Here is a 21,543-nt window from a genome sequence, read left to right as displayed (position 1 = left end):
GAAAAAGTTAGCAACTGACTTTGACATATTCAGTCAACGTACAGTGTCCGAGCAATTTTTTTGAGGCCCCAATAAATTGCAAAGATTTAAATAAATTAACTTTTAACTGCAATAGCAGAGTCTCACTTTGCATTTTTTAATCCTAACTTGATATTCCGTACATTTACGTAACCATACATACAAAATCACAAAGAGTATGATTACTGACAAATCCCAACAACTGTTATTAATGTAGCAGAAATATTCTTTTATTTACAATTAACTTCTTAAATTGATCCATGTTTTCAAAAAGACTTAAATCTATGACTTTTGCTTTGCCTTTGGTATAAATACATTGCCAAACAAAGGCCTATTTCTTTTAGCTGCTGTCTATACGGTATCTTGACAAAGATTGCAATGAACGATAAAAAAAATTTAAGTCTGAGCTTATTTGGAGAACTGCAAGCAAATTATTGTTTTCAAAACAAGAAAGCCAGATAAGACCTCTTCAAATCTCTTCAGTACAGCTGCAACTGTGCCACATATGTGTAAATAAAATATGTAATACTCTCTCAGTTGCTGACAATTTCTTTAAAGACAAAATCAGTCCTCTGACGTGTTGTCTTTGTTTCAGTTCCATCAACAAGTCCTGTTTTATGGCCTTGAGGTCAAGGCTGCGAGTCGCCTATCTCTCATCATAATTCTGACAAATGTTTTTATTCATTTGATGACCGAAAATGTCCGCTCCACAGCTGCGGTGGATATAGGAATAGTCAGAACTAGAGATGGAGATCAACTCTGGCTTCTCCAAATGTTCTCAAAAGTCTGTGAAGACATGCAGCCACTGAAGTACTCTTCAGTGGCTGCATATCGTCCCACTGTGTTGGTCAGACAACTGAAGTTGGCAAAACCTGTTTATGCAAAAAGAAGTCATTTCCAGCAATATGATTTTCAATCCGTAGGCACCACCATCCTGGTTATACTGACTGGGAAAGTAAGTCCAGCTCATCTATCCTTTTGAAATTCAAGATGTGGTTTTCGTACAGATTCAGAGAAATTTCCTCAAATCTTTGGCCCATCAAAACGATCACACTTTCAAACATAAACGATGTCACAGCAATAGTTTCATAGCATGGAGATTTACAAATCAACCCAGTCTGGAAAAACAGAATCAAATAGAATATCATCCTTAGCTTCAACTTGTCCAACAAATAATGATAAAACATTCTAGTTCTGTCAGCCAGAAGAAAAAAGACTCTTAGAACAAGTTTCTTAGACTCGCACACATGACTCTGGCAACTCTTTGGAGTCCTCTGAAGCTGTAGATAAAAAGGTTTGCTGTTCCAACCAACCCAGTATGCAGGAGATGACACTGTGCAAGAGGAGGTCTTGGTGGTCCCTTGTGCTACAGTGTTCTCTCCTCCATAGAAAAAACACTGACTATTCCTGCAGTGTGTTACTGTTAGACTTTAATTATGTTTCTCAAATCCATGTCCAGCTTTTCCTGAGAAGCTGTCTTCTCGTTGCTTAAGTGTGTAGTTCTCACTAAAGTCAAAAGGTTGGCGGCAATGAAGACCAAATGATACTTAACTTTCACTCTGACTCTGCGTGGAAATGAGAATATTGTAGTTTGCCTTGAGTAACTTAGATATAGAGGAGCTGACATACCGAGAGTATGTGGTGCCAGAAAAGATCAAAAGTAATCCCTTTGGTAATCTTGTTTTCATTGAAGCGGCACTCTCTTTGAAGCCCTCCTTGTCTGATCGATTTTGTGTCAGCTTTTGGAATTACCCAGTGAGAGTGTTAAATATCATGAGACATCCTTTTCTATCCAACCACGCAATGGACTAAAATATAGCACACGTTAGCCCTGGATACATATTTTAACAAATGGTTTTTCTCTGATTTTTCTGACACGTTAACATCGACGCGGTTTGCGGACAAGCCAGAAGTTATCTGTGTGTAAAATGTATTATTCTGTACTTTTTTCTTTTTTGCTTGCATAATATCCTTGTATAATATCTTCCGCATTTTCATCATAGACCTGTCTTCTGGATGATTTCCCACTTTCCTTTTTTTCCCCTTCATGGATTCCTTTTTCCCCAATTAACTTTCTTGACCTTAACCCACTGGATTATGAACACAGCTTGACTTAAATCCGACACCAGAAAAACAGCGACCACTGAGCGCACACCGTCAGTGATGAAAACTGGGGCAGTTCAGATTGATTACACTCAATCATGTCTAAAATTAAAGTCTCAGCCAAAACATAAGCTAGCAAATATAATATAGTAATACTAGCATAGTGTACAGATAGGAATATGACCTCTAAATGACTTCTTTTTTAAGCATTCATGTTTATTTAAAGTCCTTGGAATGTAACTTAACCCAGTTTAAATTACATATTTGCTGGCTGCAGTCCTAGCAGGATCCATAGCATGTATTGACCTACGAAGCATCAAAAAATATGCAGCCAGACTCTGATTTACTTTTATTTTTTCTAAGAATGCACTAGATGGTTTTATTTTTTTTTAAAAAAAGACAAGCCATTTATACAAGCCCTTCTTCCCCCTGAAATGTAACTTTTTATAGTTAAATTTCAATTTACATAGGTGGATTTGAATAAAGCTCCAAATTACCAAAATGCAGGGGCAGCTACTGAAACATGCCATGAAAACATTTCTTTTCACTTGCTCTTTGTTATTTGAAAGAAACAAAAGTGACAAGCATTCTTTGGAAGAAAGAAAAAGCCAAGCAAACCAGATGGACAGCTGATAGCATGCACAAAAGGAAATAAGAGAGCCACTGGCCATTAATCATAACTCTCGTCTGTAACGTAACAGAGCATGCACTGACAAGCACAGGCTGCCCTGTTATTTCGAACCAAATTCTAGAAATTAAAGCAATTACATTTTAAGTGCTCTTTACTTTTAATACTTATTTTAGATTTTGTTAGCTAGTGATGACCTTTTGCTGGGATAAAATATTTGGTAAGATCCATTTTGCACACACGGCAGCAAAATATCCATCTGTCCATCTATCCACAATAGCATCAAAACTAAAATGAGATTTTTTTAAAATTAGCCAGAACTGAACATACCCCCAACACCAATATCCAACTATTACTCAACAGAGCAGAAATGATGTTGTCTTATGTAATAAATATGGGTATCTAAAATATTAATTCTTGCACACATATTCAGACACATCACTTTTCCGTGAACAAGACTGTTGGAGATGGTTTCCATCTTGGCTTTAAATTCAACTAAAAAAATGTTACTGTAATGTGTATGAAGCCCAGTTTGTTTTAATGCCACAGGCCCATATAATGCAATTTGATCAACAATTGTGCATAATCACTTGCTTGGATGGATCAAGGCATTTGTAACTTATAAATGAAAACGGCTTGTTTGACACGCAGAAGTGACACAACGATTTGAAGGCAGAACAAGTCGTTTTGAGAATTTCTATTCTGATCTGAGAAATGCTCCAAAGCAATTAAGAAAACCTGTAACATCTGATCAGAACTGACCGTCTGTACTCACCTGTTGTTTCACAGTTGCAGCGTTAATACGATAAGATGGGATGTAAAAGACAGGTGCTTAAAGAAGATGTGAGAGTTACTCAGTTGGCTGTCACACCAGAGCAAAAAATAAAATGACCATCTTGACAGCCCACAGCACCACTACTTTCAGAGACTGCAGATGGAAGTATAAATAGAGACTAAAACAGTTTACAATTGAAAAAAACATGTCCTAGAAAAGAAAAAAAGAAAAGAAAATATATTCCCATTAGAAAATATCATACAAATCAGTAGTATTAGATTAAAATAATGTCAAAATAAAATTAACTATAATATTATTATTACTAATTATGTCAATAAGAATTACATATTTGTTATTTTATGTAAAATAAAAATAACCTGCAATTAAAGCACATCTTTAAAATATTTAAATATTAAATGATTATTAATTGTTTATTAAATTATTAAAAGCTACTAGTTGAAGTCAGTGAAAGTAACAAAAATTGGATTATCTAAAATGTTAATAACAACCTACTAACTTGAAATTGTTTGCCGGACCACACAGGCAGGAAATATAAGATTCCTTGTGAGATTTATTCCAACTTTAAACAGCATATTATCAAAAATGCACCTTAACCACAAAATTAGTTACAAGGAAGAAGGATGTAGTCATTATTTTAATTTAAATTTATGGCAAGTGTTTATTACAGTTTTAAAGTAGTTTGAAACTCATCCTACATTGTTGTGAGATGGTTAACAAAACAAAGTCTTAAATTTATTATCAACCCAATGATTTATTTCCATTATGCTTTCCCAAACCGGACTATCCGAAAATGTGAGATGAAGGGTTTGCTCATTTAACTTCATAATAATTCATTTAACATTGCTTCCACTGTGGTGAAGAAGCAGTGTCCTGATGAGAAAGAAATTAAGAGGTAATAATCACATTTTTACTAACTTGTGTTATTTTACTTATAATATTATGAAGAACATCACAGCAATTTAAATTGAGGATTTGTGGCTGCATTGTGACAAGGAAAAATAGCTTAGCAAGGCACTTTATGTATGAGAATATAAAGTTAAAGCCAGAAGTTTCCAGAATAACAACACATATACCCATTTAGTTTTTCTGTCTGAAGTTAAATCAGAACTAACTCCTCCACTAATTTTGGTGTTAGAATCACCAAAACCGTTTATATATGCTAAATACCACAATAATTAAAGGAGGAATAGTCAGTACTCAAGTCTATTTCACCTTAAGGTACAGGTGAGGACGGTTAGGGAGGGGCTTAAAAAATGCCCATAGCTAATTATTACAGAACTGCAGAAAACAAAGTGCCTTCTCAGGGTCTACATGTCTCCATAACAAGAATTTATTTCAAGGATTTTGTACAGATCTTTAACAAGCATGGGAGTTCTGGACGGTGGTGTGATCTCAGTAGTTTGGTGCAACCCCAATAATTATTAATAATTAAAAAAAGATATTTCTATGACAAGACACTCAGTCACAAGGCCTACTTTCTATTGAATTATTCCAACCATAGGAGGCAGAGCTCGAGCTAACAAACCTAGCCACTTAGGTCTCATGACGCCCTGTTCAATTACAGCGAAAAATATCACGTGCTAAAAAAAAATTAAAAAAGGACACAACATTTTTTTCATTTTTAGAGCAACAATAAATACACTGTAATCTGAAAAGAACTGCTATAAAACTGTGAAGGAGGGAAGGAAAAATATGGGAGGAGGCAAAGCTGCATAAAAACTGGGTTAAGAAGTAGAAAAGAAAGAAAGAGAGGGAGAGAGGTGTTCTGATGAAGACACCCGCCTCTCTGTCAAGGAAGGCTTATTGTAAAGAAGGCTGCTGGCTGCCAGTCTGCAAAATCAGTGTGACTGCAGGGAGGCGGCAGGATCTCACCTGGAAGCGCGCATCTTATTTCTCCTGCCTGCATGTTCTACGGATGTGTGTCAGTAGGCTGGGATTCCATTTCTTAATGTCGGATTAGACGGCTCGGCTAAATACGAAATGTGCGAAAACACATTTCGATCCTAATCGGCGCTTGTTCCAGCTGTCCTTCCACATGAGAAGTTTGACTGTAGCGGACTGAGCTGCTGAGGAAGAGGAAGACTCTGGACTGTTCGCTGGTTGGGAAAGCCGGGAATAAGGACACTGAAGGTGAGTGATTTTGTCTTTTCAGTTTATCGTCACCCTGCTCTTTAAAAGGAAAGCGGAGCTGAAAAAATTAGGGAGTCGGAGCGTCTTTAATTAAAGATGGCAACAGGCAGGTTTTTTTTTTTTTGGTAGCCTGAAGCTTTTTCACACGTCTGACCTTGTTGCTCTCATTAACAGCTTATTTCTTGCACTTCAGCAAACAACAACTCCGACAAAACAGTTAAGAGATTAAGGTGTTCAAGTATAGAGCATCTCCTTACATCTAAACTTGAGCCTAAAAGCATCCATAATCATGCTTGATTTTGGTTTTGCAGATTTAGGTTCGAAATTTTTATTGTACAATAACGTTGGCCTTAGATGTTGCTTTAGTTAATGGATTTTCTATCTATCTATCTATCTATCTATCTATCTATCTATCTATCTATCTATCTATCTATCTATCTATCTATCTATCTATCTATCTATCTATCTATCTATCTATCTATCTATCTATCTATCTATCTATCTGTGAGTTTGCTGATCAATCAAACATAGTGAGTTAAAGGTAATTAAATCAGGTAATGGTACTTTTGGTGATGTGCACAGATGGAAATTAGGCTGGGAATGAAATCAACACCTTCAGAAATGATGACATGTCTTACTGTACGTTTTTCTCCTTCCACCAAACCTTCCTTTACAATATTTGAACACAGCACCTTGAGAATTTCACACACATTTATTTATTTATTTTTTTTACCTTTGTGGCTATCCTTGTTATTTCTGCATGTTTTCTATCACATATATATCCTTCACCTAAACTTCCTATAATAAGCTTGGATACTTGAACACTCTGAAAATCAAATTTCCTTGTGTCAGTTGAATCAATAGTTCTCCCCATGTTTGTGTAGTTACGTCATGGGTGAAGTTATGTTCATTTCAGTTTCTGACTTTTTGGTTTTTATTCAATAATATATAGGCTATAACCATCAAAACATAGCTAAAATTTCAAAAGGTGAAATTTATTTAACCATCAAAATAACCAAGACTGTATGATGTAAACTGTAGGCTATTTAAAGTAAGACAAGTTAAAACTTTATGAATCCCCCATAGGGAAAATTACAATTATATTTTGTCTTAGTTGCTCATCCCACTCAAGAAAGACTGATATATATATTGATTCCTAAAATTGCTACAAGAAAAATAGCCACTTCTCCTAAGTCGCACAGAGTAATTCATTAATTAAAAAAGTTTAAAACTCCAACTCACAAGGATAGTAAGGGTTAGAGTTATCTTTCCACACAAAGTGAGGACATTAGATGAGGTAAAGCAAATCTCCAACGCTCACTGTTAAAGAACTATCAACTTTTTGTTTGTTTGTTTTTTTCCCAGCACTTGTAAATATCAAGTTATTCTCTTTTTATGGCATTTTCTTTCAACTAGAGTTCAAAAGACTAGACTTTCACTATAACACAATAATGTTTAAAGCTGACATAAGTGATGTTTGCATATTAGGCATGCTAACATCATCACAGATCTATAAAGAATTTTAAACAAGCCGGTTGCACCTAATTTTATATATATTTTTAAAGGAGGTGTACAATTGACCCCCGTTTTTTGTGGGTTTTAGGGACCACAGCTGCCCTTGAATTGTTAAAATGCAAGAATAGTTGAGAGCTGCTCGTAAAAGTTGCCTAGGTAATATTTCTGACACTAAATATACCTTGACAGTGTTGGTCTGGCCAGCACTGAATTGTTCTGCACTGATACATAATTTCCAGCATAGTTTGAAATTAATTTATTGAACTCGCGGAAGCGTAGAAATGAGCCTCAGTCTTTCAGAAATCAACCAGAAATCCTAATATTAAGTAGATGGTGCTTTCCTTGGCACCGGGGCTCAGCGGACTACGGGAAGTTTATCTGTATTGATTAAGGCTCCTCCTGACAATAAAAGCAAGTGCTGGTGTGAGTAAGATCCTCAGTTGAAGAATGCCTGTCGATTTTGTTCTTAAGATGGATGGTAAAAGTTAATGGTGTTGTTTCCAGCATTATGTTGTCTAAAATTTCAGTTACTTTATAAATCCAGCTGAATCATGAGGATGTTACGTTAGGATGCTTCACCAGGCAGAATTCTGAGAGATTACAGCAGAGCGGTTATCAGTTCCAACAAGCAGAGATCTGGAGACACATTGTTTGGAGATATGGAACGTACAGAGAAAGACGTAAGACAGCAGATTGGTACTGAGAATGGAAGACAAGCAGAAAAAGCAATCAGTGACAGGCTGCAGCAGGAACATGTAGTGTTAATAAAAATGTTGTCAGTGTCTTTAAGGCGGCTCAAATAGCATGTGCAGTTGGGTCTTTCTGTTTCCATTTAAATGTGTGCTCAAAACAAGAATGAGTCATGTAATCATTGACAGAATGCAAGAAAATAAATATATTTTGTGCTCCGTATTGCTTTACACAGAACAGCTGAACCTGTTGCAGTTAGTGAGCCTCATTGGTTTGTTCACTACGTGAAGTCAGAGAGAAGAAAATCAGTGGAGAGAAACTGTAAATGTGGTATATCATCCTAGCTCACCAACGTGACAACCTCACTTCTTTGTGTCCAACAACATAATATGACTTTAGTTAATGTGTGAAATAATATATATGAGAGAGGTAAGAGATCTTTTGTATACAATGGGAGACAGAAGTAAAACAAATAACATAGGGGTGAAAGAAAACAAGACTGGAGTTGTTAGTACAGTAAAATTATAAAGTAAAATTATAATACATTTTACTGCCATATCTATGTGGGGTGGACTGGGATGGTGGAGTGGTTTTCCTCATGCTGGAATTCCTTCAGCACAGAAATAATTTATTTCTTACACACCAACTTATCTACAAAAAAAGTATAAAGTTTTTGATTCAAACAGTTGTTAAATTAGAGCATCTAATTTAACATAATACAATACAATACAGTTTAAATAAATTATTTAAATTTGACTTAAGGTGTACAAAGTTACACCACCAGCGGTGCGATAGTTTAATTAATTATTACCAACCAACCTATTACAGACCAGCTTAACTCATGCTGGTCTTAAAATTCACATTGTGTCAGCAGAATGAGAATAATCTCACCAAAACCGTCACTTTTAAAATGAAAAGTTGAAAATGAAAAAAACCAACGTACTACTGACCCACTTAAAGTCCGAGCCCTGATTGAAATGCTGTGGCAAGACATTAACAGAGCTGTGCAGAAAAGGAAAGACTGCAATGTGGGAGAAATTCTGTACAGAACAACTTCTGTGCAAAATGCATTTTCTTGAGACTAGAAAAATGGAAATAACTGACAAATCTGCTTCAGTTTTGACACTTGAGGTTAGGAGTAACTTTTAACCAGATTATCTGTGTTTAAGTGTTGTTGTTTCTATCAATCCTTATTTAAGCTATATTCCCTACTTCTTTTTTTCAGCTTAACGTTGACAGTAATGTCTGAAAATCCAGGTCAACTATTAGCTATGGAAAAGTTTCTGGGTGATTTCTATTTGTTCTTGCCATCTTTTCTCCTGCTTTCATCCACTTAAATGTTGCTGACATTGACGTTGATGTCAGTGAAGCTTTATTTAGGGTGACACAATGATGCTTTCCTATGACTCTGAAGCGCAGCATTGGCATGTCACAATTCCCTGGTGCTTGTGTGTTTTCAGACAGTCTGTCAGAAATAACTGGGCCAAACCCACACTTCTAAATATTCTGTTATTATGTTTGTGGACTAAAAGGGCACATAGTACACTTTAACCTAGTATATTTCTTTGCTTTGACCATTTCATGTTCAGTTTAGTTCAGTTTTTTTTTAATAGTGCCAATTCACAACAAATATCACCTCAAGACACAGCGAAAAATCCTTTCAGTTCATTCACACTTGCATTACAATTAATCATACTTATCATACAGTTTATTATTCAAATTAGCTTGAAACGTTTTCTGTTGCATTGAATCATTGACTTGCAGCATTCACTCATCCTGGACGAAGAAAAAAGCGACAGTAGACAATGGATTGTGTTGTTTTGTTGACCTTGCAGCTATGTCCCCCATACTGAACGTGTATGTATCGACAGTGGAGAGGAAAAACTCCTCTTTAACTGGAAACAGAAACCTTCAGCACAACCAGAACGTGACTCAGAACAAGATGCATTAAAAAAAACAGATGAACTGATATGGGATTACTTTCTATAATATTAAAAAGTAAGAAGTTAATATCAAGTGAGAGAATGTGCTTAGTTGATGGTAGCATGTTGGTAAGACAATTTAGCCAGCAAAAACTTCAGCTTACTTATGACAAGTCTAACTCAGTTGCACTCAGCTGCTTTTGACGTACGAGTCTAAGAGACACTAATAGTTCTCTGTTTTCTAGGTTTATACATTGGTGTAGATTCCCAGTCATCCAGGCCATGGCAACCCCAAATGCTATAGTGGAAGTTCTTGGGGTTTGTAGTCATGAATAGAGTATACCATTGTCATGATAAATTACAATTCTTACCACATTTAAAAAAAAGTACGATATGATAAAGAATATATTTTGTGTCCCTACCTGTCTCTAAGTCAATTCATTTTTCCTTCTTTGCCAAACTTCTGAGAGACAGCTTTCCATGACTAAGTCCATTGCTCCTGCCATGCGATTGGCTGATTTGTATCCACAAGCAGCTGAGCCAGTGTACCTAACATAACACCTGGTGAGTGTAGTTTTAACACTAATAGATTTCAGTTTGTTTTAATTCAAAATTTTCTCCAATCTTTCCCACACTTCAGGTTAAGAACTAGGAATTAAAGTCACCGATTTCACCTTGTCAATCTCAAAAGTAAATGAAATCCCCTCTGACGTTGTTTATATTTGGTTTCAGTGCACTAAGGCTATTAGGCTGAAGATTATGGTTTTATCAGACTTCACAGTCCTGGTTTAAGATTCATTATATTTGGTCTCATGATCTCAGTTACTGCCGTGAACAATACAAGTAGGTACAGGGTTTGATTGGCTGGAATGTTCAGCTCATGGTGTTTGATATTGTAGCTTAAAATAGTTAACCTGAAACAAAAAGCTTTTGTTCTGAAAGCACAAGCACGTCCTTCAGCCTGAATACAATGCTGACTTTTTACTTGTGACTGAAGCCTGAAGATATTCAGGACAAAACACTGGCAGTTTTTTTTTCAAGTTGTGTGTCAGTTTTCCTCTGCTGCCTGCTTTTATTTATTTATTTATTTTTTTCCTTTGCTGTGAGAAGTGGGTCACATGCTTGAATTATCCATTTGCAGGGTTGCATGCCTCAATACCAAGAATCTGCACCGAGCGAGAGACCTCTGCTAAGGAGACACAGAGACGTATCTGGAGAATGGAGGACAGAAGCGAGGAAGACTGTGTGCAGGAGAACGGACGAAGTGACGAGACGAAGAGCAAACCCAGCGGCTCTCCATGCACCAGTCTGAAGGTACATGTGCTAATTTATCTTTCAGAATGCTAGGGTTAATGCTCTTCAGCCAGCATGTTTGGTGTGCTGATTTAAGTGATGTTATGGAGTCACATGCTTGTCTAGTAGCTATACATCTACATTTTTAGTAAATAACCTAATTACAGCAACTTTACAATATATTCTTCTGGAAAAGAAATGGTGATCAGTGGGATGCAATTGTAATTTTTAATTTAATTTCTTGACAAAGATACAATCTTTATAAAACGTTAATTCTATTTTACTCAGTAATGTTTTGCTGTTTGATCTGACGATTTTGAGCTCTCACTCTTATGAAAAAAAAACATAACAACTTGCCATCAGAGATTGCAGCGTGTCATCATCACAGAGGTAACATTTGTTGGCCAGCTCACAACAAGTAATTATCCTTTCAAGGTTCAGTCCTTAAAAACCACCTAAAATCTGTACAGCAGGCGTGACGTTTCCATTTAGAATACCTTGAAGAAAGAATCCAGAGGAGTGACTGAATTTAAGATCTACTTGTCTATCTAAGTGTACATTTTGATGTTGGAGCACTTAGATATGATTCACACTTTAGTAGCTTTTAGAATCTTTTGGAAAAATTGTGGTCTTGTTATTAGTAGATATTTTTAGGCCATGAACAAAACACAGTTGGAGCCTGAAGGACAACAACAACCTGAAGAAAGCCCTGCTCTGCTGCATGTGGCGCTCGAGTCAAATGCATTCTGGTACAACTTCAATCTAATCCAATGAAGCATTGACAAAACCATCTGATAAAGACTAATTAGTGCTTTTACTTCATGTTGCTATTTGCGCTTTATGTCTTACTGGGATTTTCCTCCACACCCTTAATGGCATGTTTTGCTAGACTGGTGCTTGTGTTCACTTAGCCTTGGTAGCTTTGGTTTCTACAGCAGCTCCTTTCTGATCACACCTCGGCATTAACACCCAACTTATGTATCATTTGCGTTTGTAAGGATCATGGGCTCTTTGTGCTTTCTAAGCCTGGATTTGTAAAAGTCCTCTACAAGAACCATTTCTCAATAGCTCAATTCCTTGGACTTGTTAATCTATCATAGACCTACTAAGCATAAAAAAATCACTCAAATATGGACAAGGCTTACTCTGACCAATGCTTGTCAACATATCAAAAGTTGTCAATTCACTTCAATAAAGTGAACATATTGATGCTGAATTTACATGAACTAACAAAACAAGTGGGTCAGAGGTCCATTCACCAACTGTACGTTCTTCAATACTATGGGCGGCTTTGCTTACACGTGCTACAAACTATTAGAAGTGCAAACAAATAAGTTTATTGATTGGCATAAAGCAGAAAATTGAGTTTGGCATGGTTCAGAGACCTTTGACTTCCCAGATAAGAATTTTGGTGTTGTTGAGCTTTTTATTTAGTTTTTCTGATCTGAATCTAATAAATAAATAAATAAATAAATAAATAAATAAATAAAATAAAATAAAAACTCAGAAAACGCACTGCATGCACCTTCATACTAGGAGTACTTTATGGAATCCTGCACAGGTTTTATTGAGCGATTGACTGGGTTCATTCTGTGGTTGTCTGAAGTCATAGTGCATTAACATCAACCTCTCTCTTAAAATGACTCATAAGTTGCATGTGCACATTAAAACAGACCATTATCTTTGTCTAAGAAGGTAATCTGGTTTGGGGACATTTATTTGACTGTTTTTTCAATGTGGATAAATGAGTGCATTGGACTAATCACCATGAGGATTAGACGTCATCACAGTTTCTTTTATTAGAGAGGCAGTGAAGCCACGTGGTTCAAAAAAGCAAAGGGGAAATCCTCTGGCCTCTTACAGTTGTACCCTACTACAGTAAGAACATTTCTCAGGGCTGCCTGATAAAATGTGAGCGTAATGAATGTAAAGTTTTGAGTGGCTTCCAAACCCATTTGATCTTAGTAAGATGAAGCTCATGATGGTAGAAACTATTCTAATTCATGGATGCCCTGTCGCTGCAAAGCAAACATCTCCTTCAGGATCTGCCCTTTCGTCTGTTGAAATCCAGATCTTGTCTTTGTGTCCGATAGTAAAAACCATCTTCAGACATATTATATTCTTATATTATACTATATAAGAATATATAACAATATTATTATGATATTATGTCCTGCAACTTTGGATGCATCAACGCTTCAACTCCACTAAATTGAATGACTGGTTAATAATCAGGCTTTTGCATTTAGTTCAGTATTTATGGTTGGAGGATAGTGGCACTCTAGGACTGGAGTTTCAGACCTCTGATCTAAGCAGTAATGGCATGTTTTGAATAAAAAGTTACTGTATTAAATGTAAAAAAAAAGTCTGTCTTTGATATGATGTAAAGCACCTTGAAATGCCTTGCTGCTGAAATGTGCTATACAAATAAAATTTGATTGATTGATTGATTAAATTTGATCATTTTAATCTTTTTTAAAAAAACTACAAACATGTTTTAAATACTAACCTTATTCTTGACTGCATATCTTTTCTGCAAGATTTACTCTATTATTCTCATCTAGCACTCATCAGCCTTTTATTCTCTATAAATTTCTATAAAGCATAATGGCGATCTCCCAGTCTACCTCAGACTATTCCTCTTTGTCTTTTCTAACCAAGAGCTTCAAACACACTTCTCAAAAGGTAAATAAATAGGGAAAAATGAACAGTCCTAGCAAAAGCCCTCTACAAGATCAATCCTTCTGGCAGATCTTTTCTTTCCCCGACATGAAAGTGATGTGAGACAATGGTGTTCAAGCAGCTTATCATAATACAGACTGTTGAGGCAGGACAGAGTTATTTCTTCTCAGGATTGTTTGGTTCCCCGAGTGACTGGGTGGGATATGGCACAGCTCGCTACAACTCTAATCCGGTACTCAGTATTACCCTCCGCTTTTGTTAATTCCTCCAAATGGGTTAAAAACTATGGTGCCGCAATGTCTCAGTGTGGCCTCATTTTGAATTCATTTCTTGCAAAAGACAACTGAGACCTCTTTTTTTTTTCTCTTTTAGGTAGGTTTGTTTATCATGCATAGTTTGAAAATTTTCTTGCTTCTTTATGATTGTTTGTTAAAACTTTTGTTAATGCCTTGTAGGTTCACAATAAAAGAAACAGAGCTGAATAAATAAGTTCTACCGGTGCTTGAACTGGAAAGATAATTTGGAATTATGATTTAGGAATAGATGGCTCCTTTAAATTTACAATACTTATTTAAATTCACAATTTTTTAGTATGCAAAAATTGAGTATAATATAAGGTTGATTTAGAAAGTTTTAACAGTAGTCTTATCAAGAGCGTATCTTACTGGGAGTTGCGATTCTAACATGGACATAAAGTGTTTTACAATGATAATCTAATCTGCTCTTGATGTTGCTGTGTCACATCTTTAATCCTTGATGATTGGTGTTTTTCACTGTGTTTGCAAAGAGCTGCCAGATGGTACAGCCCCCCAACACAAATGGCTTTTGACAAATAAAATGAATTGAATTTCAAACAGTCGTCTTTATCCTTTGAGTTGTTTTTTTGTTGTTGTTTTTTAGTTTTGATATTCTGTGTTGTTCCATTTTCTTTCTTTGAACTGGTTCGGGGTCTGAACTCTAGATGAGGCTGATTGGTTTGGTAGGGTGAGCATTGTCATCTCGGGTTACAGGTCACCAAAGGTTACCAGGTTAAATCCCCGTCTCTCTGTGGACTTTGCATGTTAACATTTTGGCTGTCTCCATGCACTCGACTTGCCAATCTTGGTCCATAAACAGGCATGTTAGGATTAGTGGTAATTACGAATTGGCCATGTTCAGCGGAAGTAGCCTGTGCAATTTGATCTATCAACCATTTCTCCTTACATTTCTAGTCATTCTCAAGTCAGAGAGAACAATAGTTTTTGTAATATTTAGTTAGAACAAAAGAAACTGTGCCAAAAAAAATAAATAAATAAATTACTCAAAGGCACGGCAAATAGGAAAGTACTGGCAGTTCTAGGGGTTTAAGCACACACCACAAGTTCCACATTGTCAAAAGTGCTTTTCTAAAGTGTTAATACAACTTTAACCTTTTAACATTTTGTTCTCATTGAGATCAGAGCAAATCTCTACCACATGTTTCATGTGTCCCCTACTTAGCTTTTAGCAAACTGCAAATTGGCTTCTTTGGGCCTTTCTTTCAACAACAGCTTTCCTTTTACAACCTTTCACAACTGCCAGATTTATAGGGTCCAAATCTTAACACAATAGGCTAAGAGTTAAGATTACATACAGATGGACTTTTAAGTTGGGATTTTAGAGTTAAGTTGCCAAATTAAATTGCCATTCAGAATTCTCTAATATTTATTTGTAAAACCTTGAAAAACTACATATAATCCTCACTCCCCTTCATGATCATTTATTACATTGCATTGATCTTTGTCAAATTCCAATAAAATATGTTAAACTTTCTTTTGCAATAAAGTTTAATGCTTTAGTCCTTGCGTTACTCTTTTTCAAAGTTTGATACTTTGAAAATGTTCAGGGAGTAAAAAGGCATAGTGTTTAAAAAATATATAAAAAATCAAACAGCATTTAATTGTTTTTTCCATGACCTGGTGCAGAGGATAATTCAACAACAACTCGTCTGCTCAACCACAAAGACACACGGTGGTGCAAACCATCAGCTAACTCAAGTAAATAGCATATCCTTAAAAACTGAATCAAAGGCCTAACTTATGATAATGGTAAATGCTTATGCGTGGAACGTGGGGTTGTCTTGACGCAAACAAACCACCTACTCTGGCTTGTCCTGTTAATTAGTTTCTTTCGCTTGTTTATTAGTTTGGAAAGGCAGTAACAAAGGCCATTTTGATTCATTAGAAAATGCAATGTCTGGCATCAAAAGGAGAAACGAATGTATATGCATGCTTGTTAGGAACTCAGCCTCCCCAGGAAATGCACATGACAATGTACAATAGCTCAAGCCCCTGAGCCAATTGTGGTGGCCAGCGTGATCTGTTTACACTGATGCGCTCTGTTCCACTTTAATCATGTAAATGAAAGCTATGTATGAGAATGTGCTCTGCTAAGACCCTTTTTTTTCCCCTTTCACATCCTGCTAAGGTTACATGTGAAGAGTGTTGAATATACAAAAACAAGTTCTGTTCTGGGTATTTTTTTTCCTCTTTGTAATTTGTTTAATGTGGTTACAAGACAACTAATTGCATAGTCAGCTGATTCCAGTTCAGTAGCAGCTGAAAGGGACAGGCCTGAATTTAACGTGTACTTTACAATGAGATGCCGTCTCATAAGAGAAGATCAGCTATCTATATGGTCAGAGCGTATCTATCTGATCATGTGCGTAATGTGACTCTCGTGTGCAGGATTTCTCTTGGGGTGTAAGTTGAGTGGAATACATTGTAAGGAAAACAACCAAAGCCACCAAATGTTCCTTTCTAGCTCACAGGCAAATGGGCTGAGATTAGACACAGATTAAAGGTAACATAAAGGTTGTTCTTTTGTCCAAACTCCACTTTAAGAAGTTAAACACTGTTTTTTCACAGTGGCTTCTCTTCACTTCAGACGACTAAAGACTGAAAAACACAAATGTAGACAAACTTGAATAATTAACAAAAAGAAAGAATGGATCTCACTATGTTGAACAATGCTATTCTATTAAAATTAGTTGTGTTATTTTGTTGTTGTTGATTTGCTCTGCTAATGACATAAGTGTCGCGCACTAATGAGAATGCTGTAAGAGTTCCCTACGATCCTTTCATATTTTCTCTGTATGTTTTTATTTTTCTGAATTCCACTTTTTCCATTGCAGCTATATTTTTTACTTAAAAGGTCAAATAAAACATAGTTCAAGAAATCAACAGGCCTGCTTTCAGTGCAAAACAAAGAATATCACATTTTTCACTCTGCAAAAAGAAATGTTTTTTTTTTGTAAACATATTTAATAATAATATTTAATTTAAACAGAATACCATAGGATGCCTCAAAAAGAAACATAAAACCTTCAAATAGTACAACCTGGTGACAAACCTGCATCAAAGATATATTTAATAAAGTACATGCTAGCTTGTGACAACCCCACCTCTGCTTTTGCAAGGAATTATCAAAACAAAGTTTTTTCATTAGGGGCTGCATTGTGGAGCAGTTGATTGCAGGCCAAAGAGATGACCCTTTCTCCTTTTGTCCAAACTGAAGAACAGTAAAACAAGGACCAGAGAACTCATTTGATCTAAACACATAAACTCATTGCAGCTTTACACTGTAAAACGTTGTTGAAAACGTAGTTCAGAATAAACACACACAACATTGTCAAAAACAAAAGCAGTAAACTATAATCTAAAGAATTGCATTACTGTGTGTCCAGTGCCCACAATATCTCAGCTATTTGCCCCGAAAATCCAAAGCAAGAGAGGTAGCCTAGACATTTGGGCCGTAAAATGAGGCATTTTTTCCAATCGTTCAAAGATTATGAACTTAGTCAAAGCTGTTGCCATTGGCATGGCGCCCAATCCACAAACTGCCACTGTTCTAATAGCAAAATTCATTTTTTGTTCTTGTAAGTATTTTCTCTCATTTCCTCCTCTCATTCAATTCTCCAGATGTTTCTGGTAGCATTGTCATTCGCCTATTTTGCCAAGGCTCTGTCGGGGAGCTACATGAAGAGCACAATAACTCAGCTGGAAAGACGCTTTGACATCCCCAGCTACCTAATAGGAGTCATTGATGGGAGCTTTGAGATAGGTGAGTGGGCTTGTCTGTCACTGGTGTTATTTTGTTGTTATCGTTTTGTACCACCATGTTCCAAATCTATTTTTCTTGCTGTTATTTCTGCTAAAAATATGAATGGGTCATTCAGATATTTAGACCGCAGATAAAGGATTAATGAGATTTCCAAGAAAAAGACACACTGGTGTGATTGTGCGTGGTGAGTCAGAGTCTCAAACAAGGACATAAAGATATCAAAGATGTGCCCAGCCATAGCCTAGAATCTGTAAGATGATTCTTTCAACATAACTCCCTTATGTTATTAATTTAACGTCTTGTCCACACTTCCCTTCTTTCCCCCCCAGTGATGCTATTTGTAGCGGACAAATCAGCTGACATTTACGAGCTTTGATTTTGACATGCAGATCACCTTCTCTCACATTTATCATTTCACTGCAGTGAGAACATCAGCGGGGGGTTTTCAGATAAACATCACATCTATTCAGGGCCAAAATAGAGGTGCAAACACAAGGAAAAAAGATAAGATTGTCTAAATTGTTGGCCTTTTTGATCGTATCACAGATGGATTATGTTTTGGTAAATGCTCAATGACTTTCACAACAAGAAAATGCCACTCTGAGATGTGATTTTGAAACTCTGTTGCAATGTACTGACAATCCAGCTTGAACTGGACTGATCCCTAAGAAACCAGGTTATGAAAGTTTTTGAAGCTTTGAAGGCAAACTCAAGAAAAATCACATTGTTTGAAAGCGTTGCAAAGGTGAAAAAAGTTGGAAATGACAGCGTTTTGAGGGCTCTTTGTTAGTTTATTTCTATAGGCATTAGTCTCAAGTATAAACAAACACCACACACTTGAAAATGTACAGCTTATGCTAACATGCAATGCTTGTGCCTAGATGGAGCTTTGTTAGACAGTGAAGGTTTAAAATCATTCATCACTACATCTGTGGTCATTCTTAAGAAACTACTTCAGTTTCAATTTGACAGGATTATATCAAATCTAATTATCATATTAACTTAAGTCCTAAATTTATATGAACATGTGTCGAATTTTCTAAGAATCCAAGTTGACTCTAACAAATCTTTTTTAAAGGGTTTTTTTTTGTGACAGTAGTGGATTTATTTGAATTGCCAATCAGGGAGTGGACAGAAAATGAAGGGGGAGACACGAAGCAAAGGCCTCAGTGTCCTGAGTTGAACTCCCAATGGCTTGTTGAGGACTTATGTTGGCTTGTTTATATGAGGCCCTCGCTCTAGCGCTGCACAGCTCGCCGCCCCCTGTTGATTCTTGTTTAACAATTTGCCTTTTAATATTTGGATTTAAATCAATGCTGTAACTCAGTTACAGCAGTGAAAGCTAACTTATAATTTTTTTTTAACCATTCAAAATAAGACATGGAATTTCAAGCCTTGCTGCAGCAAACTCTAAATGCCGAGACAATTGTGATGAAACCGAAGCAATCTTCCCCACCAGACATATTAACCATGTCATTGGCATTCAACAGAAAAATGTGCTAGAACACAAATAGCATGAAATTGTTTTACATGCAAACTGAAAAAAAAGTGTGGCAGATACTGAGTCTTGAGATAAACCATTATAAAATGTACTTATGATAAAACATAGTTTAGAAGGTATAAAGCAGACCACTTGAAAGTTGTCTTTGAAAATTTATGCTTGATCACTAGAGTATCATTGTATGGTGTCTGTCTAATGACTTTTTACTATATAAACATGTTGCTCCAGCTTCTTTCCCTTTATTAAATGGAGCAGTCGTCATATTTTGATTTTCTATTGTCATTTTAAAATGGAAAGAAAAAATGACATGCCTTTATATCTTTTAGAGTCTGCATGTCCTATTTTTGTCGTCTGTTCAAAATAAAATGAATTAGAACATGTTATGCACTTTTGTATCAAGTTTTGTGTAAACAGAAACAGCAACGACTTTGTGAATCCAAGGCCCATTTTCTGTTTCCTTACCCATTCACTGCTAAATCTATATCCAGTCTGTGATAAAGTCTTGTGCAAACTTATCCTGTTTAAACTTTAACATGATTATGAGAGGTTTTACCATTCTGTTATTTTATTTCTCAGAAATCATATTTATATTATGGTGGGGAGTCAAAATCTGGGTCAAGGAAGATTAGTCATCTATCAGTGGCTCTAACATAACAATCTAGACCTCTAGTAGCACTACGGTCTTGGAAAGTGGTACTTTTCCCCTCTATGCTCATCTGCCAAAGAAAAGGTTGATGATAGCACGTCAGATTAACTCATAGCTGAATGTCTCTATTCCCTTTACCTTCATCGCTCCGTCTCTCGTGAAAACAACTTCTCTCATGTGGCCTAGGCAACAAGCTTTTTCCATAGGATTATTGCCATGGAAACATGGAGGCAGAGCAGGGCAGTGCAGGCAGAAGAGAAAAGGAAAGAAAATCTTAAGAAAGATGAGAGGTGAATAAAACAGCGAGCAAAAACCAGGAATGCTTTTGGAGACAGAGCGAAGATTCATAATGAGAAGTTACAATCATGACACTAATTGCATCTGCGACATGAGCTCAAGTAACAAGTTTATTTTTTGTAGTAAACAAAAATTCTGACTTTTTACATGTAATTTTTGACTTAATCTTTCTACACTACCTTCTTATCATTTACCATAGGGAGCTTACGTGTCAGAAAACCTAGACAGAGTGAATTTTTGAAACGATAAAACTTTGATGTCTGCTTTTGATTTTCTAAAACTATTTAGAGATTTAAGACATCACTTGTGAGAACGAGAATGTCTTCCCGAATCAATATAAAGTTGTTGTCAGTTTGAAAAATATGCCTAACAGGCAACGTACTAAATATATTTCACAATTTAATGCCTTTGGGATGGGTATGAATGGCTGTTTGGCAAGTAAATCCACTCTCTTGTTTTGCATTATTCCAGTTCTTATCTCCAGAACAAATATTTAGAGCCACTATGAAACGCCTCAGTTCTGAGCTTTTTGTTTTTGATGCCAACCTGGCTCAGTACTGGCTTCTCTGTCATCTGTCATTTCAGTTTGAAATATTTCCAAACAAAATAAAAATTGTTAACCACACTGTTGTGTAAAAATGAGAAGATAGACACAAATTTGATCAAATTTGCCTATTTCTCCTCTTCTTCAATTAAGGGGTGGAGACAACATTTACATTTCCAGATAGAAAAAAAACATTTGTGCTAAACGATATTCCTAGAAAAATATTTGCATAATTACAACTATCTAACAATTTCACAACTAAGAAAAACAGTCTGGGTCCCAAACAAAATCCAAAAATAATCTCCCTCCCTCTCAAACGATGGGTTTTCCCAATGAGGCTGATTGAAAACACCAGGTCCTTGTCAGCGCTGCTCATGGGCACGCTTCCATGGCAACACATGACCAGGTGACCTCAAAGAGAAGAGAGAATGATTACAACAAAATATTAAATAAAGAAAGTCACTTCCTCCAAACAAAAGCAATACATTTACCAGATAAATTAGAATATACTAAGTACAAAAAACAGCACCCGTTAGGGAGGGGGGGGGGTAAATCCCTCACAGCGACTATGAAAACGTGTGTGTTCTGAGTTCCCGTGGGATTGTCTCAGTGTGGAAACATGGGAACATCCAAATATCAAAAAGAAGGTTTGAAAATATGTTGCTGAAATATTAATTTACCTGAGGGAAAGAAAATCT

At 36.2% G+C, this 21,543-nt stretch overlaps 1 protein-coding gene and 1 long non-coding RNA gene across 3 annotated transcripts in view; one reads left to right on the top strand and one right to left on the bottom strand.

Moving 5' to 3' along the window:
* LOC122832067 overlaps positions 1 to 21,543 on the bottom strand; it is a 47,229-nt gene that overhangs the window by 9,741 nt on the left and 15,945 nt on the right. Inside the window, exon 1 of one of the 2 annotated variants that reach the window (XR_006370791.1) lies at positions 5,418 to 5,500. The exons of the other annotated variant lie outside the window; for it this stretch is intronic. This is a non-coding gene — a long non-coding RNA (uncharacterized LOC122832067). Of the gene's footprint in view, positions 1 to 5,417; positions 5,501 to 21,543 lie in introns of those variants that run through there. 2 annotated transcript variants of the gene reach the window in all.
* LOC122832064 (solute carrier organic anion transporter family member 1C1-like) overlaps positions 5,348 to 21,543 on the top strand; it is a 35,770-nt gene continuing 19,574 nt past the window's right edge. Inside the window, exons 1-3 of the mRNA XM_044118428.1 lie at positions 5,348 to 5,675; positions 10,944 to 11,116; positions 17,716 to 17,857. Of these exons, the coding sequence (XP_043974363.1) occupies positions 11,021 to 11,116; positions 17,716 to 17,857 (238 nt within the window). The 5' untranslated portion in view covers positions 5,348 to 5,675; positions 10,944 to 11,020. The remainder of the gene's footprint in view (positions 5,676 to 10,943; positions 11,117 to 17,715; positions 17,858 to 21,543) is intronic.

This window comes from Gambusia affinis, linkage group LG06 (assembly GCF_019740435.1).
Source record: "Gambusia affinis linkage group LG06, SWU_Gaff_1.0, whole genome shotgun sequence".
Lineage (NCBI taxonomy): Eukaryota > Metazoa > Chordata > Actinopteri > Cyprinodontiformes > Poeciliidae > Gambusia > Gambusia affinis.
The sequence above is the reverse complement of the archived record's forward strand: the minus strand, read 5'-3'. Positions and strand labels throughout refer to the sequence as shown.